The sequence below is a fragment of the Spermophilus citellus genome (assembly GCF_964194105.1).
Source record: "Spermophilus citellus genome assembly, chromosome: 4".
In the NCBI taxonomy this organism is placed as follows: domain Eukaryota; kingdom Metazoa; phylum Chordata; class Mammalia; order Rodentia; family Sciuridae; genus Spermophilus; species Spermophilus citellus.
Genome location: NC_138185.1, coordinates 70,539,873 through 70,552,144, shown reverse-complemented (window position 1 = coordinate 70,552,144; position 12,272 = coordinate 70,539,873). Strand labels below are relative to the sequence as shown.

Sequence of the window (12,272 nt, the reverse complement as noted above, 5' to 3'; positions counted from 1 at the left end):
TAGCTGGGATTTAAACTGTCCCCTGAGGAAATATCTCAAATTGTCTCAAAAAGCGAGGGGTACAGGCTTATGGGTTTTATTAATGAACTGATCTTACATTTTACACATGTTATTTAACATATCTAAGATGTGGAAACAGAAATTTGCATTACCTTCTTAATCAATGGTTTGCTAAGGGCAAATGAATCAGAAATGAATTAAAATCGAAGTCACTCAAGGGTGGAACCCCCAAAACATACCATCTTACCTCAAATCTCAGTGATGTAATGTGGCAAGCCTTCTCTTCCTCAAAGCCCATGTGCCTGGTGCCTCGGACTCCTGGGAGGACTGTCTGGTTTGGGTACGTGACCATACACTTGAAAACTAGTACCTTATTAAACATGGTAACTCGAGGTTGACTAATATTTCGACCTAGCAGATGTTTTCAACCACTATCTCAGTACATACCAAACCCAAGTCAAGGGTTGCCCCTCCCCAGCGCTCCAGAGGCACCAACACGCCCCCACACAGGGCAGGTCAAGCCACCACTGACCTTCCTGTCAAACACCTCCGCAGAGAATAGGAGGCTCCGCCCCCACAGGTGCGGGAGCAGTCGCTCCAGTCGCCCCAGGCATCCCAGTTGCCATCTTTGTCTTCATCTGAGCGAGCGTTTCTTGAGGTCTAGATGTGAAACACACATAAGGCATTACAGACACATGTGGTAGAAATATCCCATAGTTCCCCCAGTTTTTCTAGATTCTTCTTCTAGATTGCTCTCAGAGACCAAAGTTGCCTAAAAATGCTTTGCTTTAGAATGGCTGCATTTTTTAAAAAATCACACAAGAAAGGTTTGTACAGAAACTAGCTGGTACATGCAAGTCTTTCAACCTTAAGAAGCCTTTGTTCAGATGGTTTCTAAGCTCAGTTTGAAGTATGAAATTTTACCATTTCTAAATTTAAATAATTTGCCTAAATATCACTCTATTGTTTTTCTAAATTATATATATATATATATATATATATATATATATTTTTTTTTTCTTTTTTTTTTTTTTTTTTTACATAGCAGGGTCCCACCTTGAACCTAAGAAGTGCTCCCCACTGAAATTCGGACTCGCCTGCCTGTCAGACAAACTAATGGTAACCCCCAAGGAATACTTCTGCATGAGGATTTCTGGAACTTTCTTAGAGAGAGGTTCCACCTCAAGAAAACAAAGTCAGATAGATGAGCATAGCTAAGTTATAAGGCTTAGGAGTCCAATAAAATAGGGAAGGGTCAATTTTGTGTATATTTGGTTTGTCTCTGGGACTTACCACCATTGACTTATGTCAGGATACTCTAGGAAAGCAAGAAGAAGAGGAGTTGGTTACAAGGGGAAAATATAGAGATAAGAAATGAAGCCTATTACTTAAATAAAGTTATAAAACTTTACTAGGAAAACTAAATCTGATGTGAATAAATGAAGAGACAACCACAGTCCTGAATGGGTAGACTCAATACTGTAAAGTGCTAATTCTCTCCAAATTAATCTATAAATTTGTAGCAACTCCAATCAAAATCCTAAGAGGGAAAGTTTTGGAAAAGCTTATCTATGGGAATATATATATATATAAAACCAAAGGGGCGGGGAAGAAAGATGGAATCACCAAATAACCAAGCAATCAATTCCATTTCCAGATGTCTATCTAAAAGAATTAAAATCAGGACTCCTAAAAGATACATGCAAAGCCATGTTTATTGTATCATTGTTCACAATAGCAAAGAGGTGGAAGCAACCTAGGTATCCATCAGTAGATGAATGGATAAACAAAGGGTGCTATATTCATATGTACAATGGAATATTATGGTGCCATAAAAGGGAAATCTTGTCACATGCTACAACATGGATGAACCTTGAGGACATTACACTAAGTGAAACAAACAAGTCACAGAAGGCCAAATGCTGCATAATTTTACCTCCCTGAGTTTTCTAAAGTAGTCCACCTCACTGCAGCAGAAGGTAGAATGGCAGCTTCAAGGGACTCAGGAGGGAGAAAGGAGGAGTTAGGTTTGCATGGCTATGAAGTTTCAGTCACACAAAACTAAACAGTTGTGGAGATCTGCTGCACAACATTGTGCTTGTAGTTAACCATACACTTCAAAATTTCTTAAGAAATTAGGTCTCATGCTATGAGTTTTTTTTAACTGCAATTAAAAAGATTAAAATAAGGGCATGAGAAGAAACAGCCTCAATTAAAAGAGCATAGAATTGATGTAGCAATAAGCAATCTGAGCTATTAAAATTTAGTAAGAGTCCAAAAACAGACCCAAGAATAAGACTATAGTATAAGAACACAAACCAATGTGATAAATGGATTCTTAAAAACCATAGATAGCTTCTTCATAAAATATACCAAAATTAATTGCAGACATAGTAGAAATTTATATTATAAATAGTAAAACCATAAAATTATAGATTAAGGCTCTTGTTGTTTTCTCTCTATTTTCTTGGAGCGGGAGAGCATCCAATATAGAGTTAGCGTAAGAAAGACTGTCCTAGATATGTTAACAAAGGAAGAAACTACAAAGGGAAAGACTGATAGGTTTAATTACATTAAAATTTAAACACAAAGTATTTTCTCTCTCTTCAACTTCAGAAGACAGTAGTGGTCTATGAATATACACTCAAAAATCAAGTAGAAAATGTAACTATGTGGGCTACAAGGGCCTCACATCAGATGGCCTCTAAGAATACTGGAGGTGGGATGAGGAGCCAATCTGCTAGGAAGAATCACAACTGAATGTCTCTTTTTCTCCTATTATCAAAAACCAGGCCTATAATCCCAGTAACTCAGGAGGCTGGGGAGGCAGAAGGATCACAAACTTGAGGCCAGCCTCAGCAACTTAGCAAGGACCAAAGCAACTTATGACAAAATATGACAAAATGGTAAATTTGATAAAACCAGATGGTGCTATGTTGGATGCCAGCTAATTAATTTCTAATTGTTGTTTGAAATTTCTTTTTAAAACTATGTGTAATCCCAGCAACTGGGGAGGCTGAAGCAGGAGGATCCCTAGTTGGAGGATAGCCTCAATAATTTAGCCAGACCTTGTCTCAAAATAAAAAATAGAAAGGACTGGGGATGGGGCTCAGTGGTTAAGCATCCCTCAGTTCAACTTCCAATATCAAATAAATAATAAAAATATGTGTTTAGGGCAAAACAAAATCACTAGATAACAATAAATACATGCTGTATCTTTCTTTTGGGGGGGGGGTGGTACAAAAATAATTAAATTAGACAGATCTGTAAAAAGGACCTTCAAAAATGAATTGAAGAAATCATGACTTGATACTTTACCTCTGAGCTACATCCCCAGTTTTGTTTATTTTTTAATTTGAAACAGGATATCATTAAGTTACTGAGGGTGTTGCTAAATTGCTGAGTCTGGCCTCAAATTTTTGCATCCTCCTGCCTCAGCCTCTGAGTCACTAGGATTGTAGGAATGTACCACCATGCCTGGCCTATATCATTTTTAATTCAGGTGAACTTGTACATGCATAGAGAAAGGAGTGAAAATTTAAACAAAATGTTATGGGATCACCTCTAGGAGAGAGGGCTTTGAGCGATTTTTAACCTCTTTTATTTTGTTTTTGTTTCTGTTATCTTATGCAATCTTTTTAAAACAAAACACATAATACCTTAATTAAAACTAGTAAGCAAAGAAACAACAACAACAAAAAAACATATCCTACTGGTATACAAGGAAAAGTTCAAGTCAACCAGAGTTTAAACTACGGGTAGGTTCTAAGCTGGAGAAAGGCTACGTTTATAAAGGAAACTGTGAGGCAAGTCATAAACGGCAGCATGTGACCCAACTAGATATTGCCCAGGTTTCCTTAAGCCCTTAGGCAAGTTACCTCATCCAACCAAAAAATAAAAATTAAATTAGAGGGATCTTTAGAGAGAACCTTCAAAACTGAAATGAAGAAATAATGACTGGGAGCAAAGAGGGCGCTTTCCAATAATTTTCACTCCGGTCTCACTGGTCCCCAGGTTTCATGGCTTCTTGCCAAACTACCTATCCAGAGCACAGTGGGCAGTCCTACACGAGGCAGTATTTCAGGAACAGTCAAGGGAAAGGAAAGGATAAATATCTGGCGACTGATCAAATCTGTCATCGGGACCAGGGGCTAATTAAACCCATACTATTTACTGTTCTAATTAGACCACTGTTCAGTTCAGTTTTCTACCCTTAAATGTCACCAAACATGACTGTGCTCTGCCTATAATATAATAGAGAACATAAAGTTTTAATTCATAAAAAATACAATAAGCAGTTTAATACATTCATCTGGACATTTAGGTGAGGTAAGTCCAAATCATTTAGGTAAATGTCTAAAATATACACAGCTGAAACTGATTGTCCATTTTGCCACTCGATACATGGATAGGTGGAATGTGAAAAGTTGAAAAACATCATCAAATATATTTTTAAGGGAAAGCTGACAGTTGGTTGCAGTATCGTTTTGTTTTTATTCCCACTATCCCATCTGTTCAGTTTATACTTAGAATCACTTTTATTTCCATGACTTCTCCACCTTTATTTACAAAAAAAATTCTTGATTCTAAAATAATTAAAATAGGTATGTTATAAAATACAAGCATTTGGTTTCTCTGATTGGATCAACTGGGTGTTCTCCCACTCCAAGAAAATGGAGAGAAAACAGCATCTCAAGAGGAGCCTTCAAAGTTTTCTTATCTCCTTGGCCATGAAGATGGTTGGATTTTGCTTGGAAACCCCCATGCCACTCCCTGCAGGTCTTTTCTTGTATTTTTCTTTATCCACAGAGTGGCAATTAAGTCCCTGACTTCTACCTAGTTCTCTATTCCCTTTGATCCTAGCAGCATAATTATAATAAGCATTCAAAAAAGAAAAAGAAAAAAATCAAAAACCTCTGCTGAAGCAGAATGAAGCACCACCAGAGTTGCTTCCTAAAACACACGTGTGTGTGTGTGTGTGTGTGTGTGTGTGTGTGTGTGTGTTCCTTACAACAAGAAGAAATTGCTGCCCTGGATCTTCTATTCCTCTAGAGTGATGGGCAGTGGGTTGTAAGCCTCCTCTGCAGCAGAATCCTTCTTAGAGCTTCCCAGATCTACTGCCTTCCACTTGCCTCGCTCTTTCATGACTGTGTTCAATCTCTGCACACATTTATATTTGCAAATTTTTGATCCAAAAATGTAATGTCCAGGCCAGGCACAGTGGCCCACATCTGTAATCCCAGAGACAGGAGAGGCCTAAATAGGAGGATCACAAGTTTGAGGCCAGCCTCAGCAACTCAGTGAGGCCATAAGTAACTTAGTGAGATCCTGTCTCAAAATAAAAAATATAAAGGGCTGGGATGTGGCTTAGTGGTTAAGCACAGCTGGGTTCAATCCCTGATATGTATGTATGTATGTATAAGTAAATAAATAAGTAAGTAAATAGAAATAAAAATGCAATGTCCAGAATACAACACTGTATCTAAGAGAAACAGAGACCACACATTGTCTCTCTGGTCCATGTTTCTTTTCATGGAACCTAAGCCTTAGCTCCTCTTTCCTTCTCCCCTTCCTCCCTCTCTTCTCACCTTCTTTCCTTCTTTCTTCATTCCTTTCTTTTTCAGCCACACTTTTTATTGGAATTCACTATGGAGGCAATATCACATAATGGTTAAAAGCTGTTTGAATCTGGACACATTTCTTAGGCTTTCTAAAACTCATCTATTAAATGAGATGATCACCATTGCCCAAACAGGATTTAAAGCAAATATCATACAAAATAAGTCACACAGCATCTCAATAAATGTAGGTGGCGAATGTCTCATAAATGTCCGCAAGCGTTGTTCTTATTCAAAATAATGTTGTTGTTTTTTTCACGACGAGGATGGTAGAGCCAGCTCTGTTCCATTTGTGCTTATGCAAGACTTAACATTAATCACTACTGAATTTCCTTTTGTTGGTTTTGGCCCAGGATACCAGCCTGTTGAGGTCTGCTTCAGCCCTGATCCTATCACCCATCTGTGAGCCACTCTGCAGTTTTGCAGCGTCCATGTGTTCACCCGATAAACGTGCTGGACATAGCTCCCTAATCTTACAGAATTCCATTAACACATATTTCTACTTTTTAAAAAAAAAATAGTAAGCAGACCATAAAGTCACGTAAGCAGCCAAATAATCAGACTTGGAATCTGTGAGCACAGTTTAACGTTACAATAAAAATATGAAACAATACCAATCACTGCGGTCAAATGGCAGGAGGCAGGGAGAGGAGAAATCTGCTGTGAGGAGGAATTGGACCAGGCAGGGGGGAAGTCAACATTCTCAGGCTGCAAGGTAGTGGTGGCCAGCCTCCCGAGAGAAGAGGTATGGAGCAGCCTCACGTGGCCAGCCCCAGCCCAGACATCCAGTGACAATAAAATATAGCCAAAGTACCGGCCCCATGGCCACGTCTTTGACCTCAAGCAACTTCTGTGTTTATCAGTTGGGTACCTCTGTTCACAGTTCCTCCTTTTCAACATTGTCAAGTAATTATTTAAATTAAATTTAATTTAATGTTACTTGATAAGGTTAATTGTTTCCAAACCCAATCCAAGTCTGACTTCATCCAAGTCTATGTCCCTGCCTGAGTCTAGACCCCATGGTAAGGCCTGGGGGAAACCCAGAATTGTGAGGCAGCTTCTTCTTATGTATGGAGTGAGACCTACATGCCAGCACTTCTCCTGCCTTCTCTCTCACCTTCTCCACAAACCCTGGAGGTGAATATTCCCATCCCCACTTCCTAGGTGATCCACCATGATTTCAAGAACCACATGTTCCAGAGCCCAAGCAGAACCTCTTTCTGACTTGCCCTAGACAAATCCTCTTTTCCTCATGGACCTCTGTTTCCCCCACTGACTGGTGTTTTCTCCACTTCCCTCTCGCCACCAGGAATCCAGTCAAATGCAGCAGCCGACCCATATCACCCGCAGTTAGCCTTTTGCATCATGGATTAAACACATCTGCTGCTGTGATCTGCTGAACCGCAACATACTTTCTATATCTCAATGAAGTCTTGGACTCTCCCCACCCTTACTGTAAGCAGAGCTGTACTCCTGGTTTCCTAAAGCATTTCATTTTATCTAGGTTATTTCATGAGGAATGCACGTTCCTGACCGACTCTCGTGGACTGAGACGCATTTGCTCATTTTCTCACACAAACATGCACCAAAGTTCGAGGCTCTGTGCTTGATGTCCTAGGAGGACAAGCATGAAACTGGTCCTCAAGTAGCTCTCAAACCAGTGAGCAGCAGCAAGAGAGAAGTAAAAGGACAGAGTGAGGCAGTGTCTATCCTCATTTGCCTAGAGCAACAGACACAAGGGACCCAGGGTGACGAGATACTGCAAACAGAGCCATTCCTGGAGCACTGGTTAAGAGAGCGGGGACACTGGTTTTCCCCAGGGCACACCAATTCTGCTAGAACCATGGGCACCCCATCATCTCCCACAGCACGGGTTACATGCAAGTTTCTATTTATTTGCTCATCTCTATTTCTTAATGTTAAAGAATGAATATGTCTAGTTTGTGCAATGAGACACTCAGGGTAAGTTCTTCTATTTTAAAGGGGGAAAGTAAAACACTAAAGGGAAAACTATAAAAACACACCCAAAGAAACAATATGCACTGTGTGTTGTTTGGTTAATATTATCAGGCTTAAAGATCTCTTAGGAAATCATATTTTCCTAAGTAAAGTTCTAGCTAGGGAATATTTTGGATGAAAAATTCAAAAAAAGATATTGTTTACTCATTATATAATAGGACTTGGTAAAAGCCAAGAATATTGTAGGAGTGTGTTCACAATCTCATAGAGACTCAAGCACTGCTTGCCCTTCTTGGATCCCGAGGCATAAATCAAATCATAAAACATTTTCCTGACAAGTCCTTAAATCTATGACTTATAATGAACAGTATAGTTCTACCAGTCTTGCTAAAACATGAGTAATTAAACGCAGATTTCACATATAAGGTCACTTATTGGAAATGCTATATTAACAGCTCTATATTAAAAACAACCCCAAATAAAATGAGTTCCACTGGGATATTACTTCCCAGACATCAAATAAAGGTTCATTCCAATGTTCCCACAAAGGTTATTTAAGGGGATCTCAAATGACTTAGATTTTGTTAACAGTAAATACATTCTTTCGGGTTAATACTACCTTCAGATCTTGAACAACAAAAAATTTAAAATATGAACTGGGTAAATGACATAAAAATGTCACTCAAGCTGTCATACAGACTCAGCAATTCAGTTCAACCAGGACTGTCAAATACCAACATATCTACAGCTGGGTGCTAGGTACCACTGAGAACTGCTCCACATTCTGACCCCTTACCCCTCACTTTTCCAGCCCAGTCTAATCTTTTTTAAGATACACACACACACACACACACACACACACACACACACACACACACACATTTTCCTTCAAAACTCATTACCCTGAGAGCCAATGCCCCTAGAATTTGGTCTACCCTTTCCTAGCCCATGTGTTCCCAATTATTTTACCAGCTATAAATCCTTCACTGATTGCTCAATTGCTCAGGACACATGTGCCACACCTGGAGGCTTTCTCTACCTCCCTCCCCAGCTCCATTTCTCCCAGCTCCTTGCTCGCATTCTATCTCAAACTCCAGGCACACCATATTTCTCAATTATTCCCCAAATATAAACATGTTTGCTAAGTCCTGTTTGGAGTTTTAAGGACACACTACTGAGTTAGGAGTTTCATAAGGTGCAGCTCCCCGGGCTGTATGGCTGCCAAGATGTGCTGGGGACCTGCACGCTGGGTCGGGTGAAGGCAGCCTCAGCTGTAGGAATCGGCTGCCTGTGAGAAGCTATGGACATTGGTCAAGAATCACAGTGCCCAGCAGCCCACAGACAGCTGGGGAAATAAACCCACCTCTCTCCTCCTCTCCAGTCGCCTGCAATGTCACCATTGGCCAAGTCCAACCAGAAAACAGAGGGCAGAGAGACCACGGATGCTATTCATACAGGTCAGCAACCCGGGGGTGGGGGGTGTGCAGCACAGGCTGGGGAAGGGTGGAGAGTGGATCTGTAAGGCAGAGCAGAGCTTCCAGCACAGTAATTTACTGGATCACCAAAATATTTTTAAGCAAAGGAGTGACTTCAGCAGATTGTATTTTGGAAAAATTACTCTGGCAGGAAGAAGTATGGAGAAGGATGGAAGCAGCAGATCTTCACATCAGAAGGCTGCTGCTGAAATCATGCACACCAGAGCACAGGCTCCATTTTGGTAGCACCGTGTGTAAGAGAAGGATGCAGATAGGAAGCTGGAAGGCACAGGAATCCATGGGACCTGGCAGCTGACCAGACACAGGAGGAAAGAGGTGCCAGGCCCACTCCTGGGCTTCCATGTTAAGTGACTGCAGTTAATACTAACCTCATTCATGCCTGATGACTATTCTCCACCCCACTCTTGAAGTGAGATGTCAGTGCCCTGTGCACAGGACAAGAGTAGTGACCACAGTTACCAAGACAAAGGGAGAATTATGGTCCCCAGGAGGCATCTGGCCTCATTTACTTAACTATAATTGTCCATTTTGCCACACAAGAAAAGAAAAAAAATTATTTGCTAAGATTTAAACATCTAGAGATTTCACATAAAATTCTAGTTCTATCACGTCTCAGGAAAATAAGAAATATTAAAACAGGATTCTCATCACAGAATGGCCATCATTAAAACAAACTGAGGCCACATAATTTTTAATGGGCACCTGCCTCTAGAGTGCAATGAAAACCACAATGAAATATCACATCACACCCACTAGGAGGACTGTTAGAAAACAAAACAGGAAGAAACAAGCCTTGGTGAGGATGTGAGAGATTAGAACTGTTGCTCATTGACAGTGGGAAAGTGAAAGGTGCAGCCGCTGTGGAAAATGGTATGGGGGCTCCTCAAAAAGGTCAATGCATAATTACCATGTAATCCAGTGATTTCACTTTTGAGTATCTACCCCAAAATAATTGAAATCAAGGATGCAAACAGGTACTTGTACACCTATTTTCATAGTAGCATTATTCACATTAGACAAAGAACCCATATGTCCACCAACAAATGAAGAGATTAGCAAAATACAGAATATGCATCCAGTAGAAGAGAATTAACTTTAATAAGGAATGAACTTCTACTCCCCCCCCCAACCTTGTTGTGTGTTAGCATCCACATTTCAGAGAGAACCTTTGATCTTTGTTTTTTTGGGATTAGCTTATTTCACTTAGCACAACCAGTAAATAGATGGATTCTCAATTTACTGGTGAATCCATCTATTTATTGGTGAATGTCATAAATGCCCATTCTTCTTTATGGCTGGGTAATATTCCACTGTGTATATAAACCACATTTTCTTTATCCATTCATCTGTTGATGGGCACATAGGTTGGTTCCATAGTTTGGCTATTGTGAATTGTGAAGAAGAGAAGTTCAGTGGTTTAGACAAACAGGAATAAAGGGAAGGGAGCAGGGGTAGAAACAGGAAAGACAGTGGAATGAATATGACATAACTTTCCTATGTACATATGAATACACCACAGTGAGTCTCAACGTCATGTACATCCACATGACTGGGTACAAATTAGAATAAGATATACTCCAAGATTGAATAATATGTCAAAAGAGACTCTACTGTCATGTACAACTAAAAGGAACAAAAAAATTTTTAAAACTTTTAAAAGGAATGAAATGTTGGCACATAGGTGAACCCTAAAGACATTCTGCTAAGTGAGAGGAGCCAGACACAACAAGACAGATGTGTATTATGTCCCTTATGAGTACCTAAAGTAGTCAATTCACAGAGACAAGAAGTCAGTCAAAAGGCAACCATCAAGGCCTAGGAGAGGGGAAGGACGGGGAGTTACTGCCTGAGGGTAAAGTTTCAGGTTTACAAGATGAAAACAGTTCTGGAGATGGATGGTGGTGGCAGCCACATGACCACGTGGATGTGCTTGATGCCAACAAACTGTACCCTTAAAATGGTTCAAATGGCAAATCTGTGTCATGTGTATTTTAACACATGCACTCACGTGTGCATACACACAAACACAGACACAGTTAACAACATCATCAAATGTGGGGAAAAAAAACTCAGGAAATTCAATCTTTCTTTAAAAATTTGATGATGAAATCCAATTAGCCAGGAGAAGATTCAAAATTTAAAAAACAGGGTTGTAGCAGTCCTATAAAAGCAATGGTGATGAACACCATCCATTTAAATATTGAACCCGGAATAAACTACAGGAGAATGAGGGTTTTAGAAGAGAAACTATACTCGGTTACATTAATACATATAATAATGTAATAAAGTTTGGCAGATAAATGGAAGAAAGTTGTAAGGAAGTCAAATAACATTAAGATTTAAGTATGACAATTTTAAAACATAATACTTCTAACCTCCTAATGTTTTATAATCTTCTACGGTATATTTGGAGATATCTTTGAGGAAATTATTTTTTTCTACTATGATGGAATATTCGTCTCAAGCTTAGCAAATCCTTCAGTTTCACCCCATTTCCTCATTTATTAAATTCATACAAAATTAAATACTTTTAAAATGTCATGCATCACACCATAGCATTTTTATAGAACTCTGTTCAGAACGATACTACTCAAATATGAACGTTAGCTATTTCTAGAGAATGGGATTTGAGGGTTATTTGTTGTTCTCTTTTTACTTTTTCTGAACTGCTGAATTTATTTTTAAAAATTTGACATTTTTAAAATGTTAATTATTCTGATATATAAGTCAGTTCAATTCAGGTTCAACAAGTCATTCACTGGGCCTTCAAAACCCCGGGTAATACAGGGTCTCTTTGGTGAGTGCTTGCCAAGAAGTCTGTCCTGGAGACTGGCACGCCTCTAAGCAGTATTTATGGAAACTGCCTCGGGGTATCTCAAAGCTGATGGAAGAAGGCCTGCAGCCAGATGCTACAAATTATTAACTTCCAGCCCTACACTTTTCAACCAATGTTCTAGACCATGCCTCTCAGCTGGACGGTTCTGTCCTGCTGGAGACATTTTCAGTGATCACAACTGCGGCAGGGGGTCAAGACTAGAAGTAGCAGGTAGAAACCTGCTGCTAACCATGCTGCAGTCCCCAGAATAGCCCCTCACCACAAAGAATTTTTCTAACCTACAATGTCAATAGTGGTAAGGTTGCAAAAAACTGTTCATACATGCAAGCCTCTTGACTCTCACAGTGATTTCTACTGGGTAAC

General features: G+C 39.7%; 1 protein-coding gene across 1 annotated transcript in view; it reads right to left on the bottom strand.

Annotated features, from left to right (window-relative positions):
- Window positions 1-12,272, bottom strand: part of ADAMTSL3 (ADAMTS like 3) — a 519,919-nt gene that overhangs the window by 261,565 nt on the left and 246,082 nt on the right. The window contains exon 11 of the mRNA XM_081292846.1: window positions 533-660. Within this exon, the coding sequence (XP_081148972.1) occupies window positions 533-660 (128 nt within the window). The remainder of the gene's footprint in view (window positions 1-532; window positions 661-12,272) is intronic.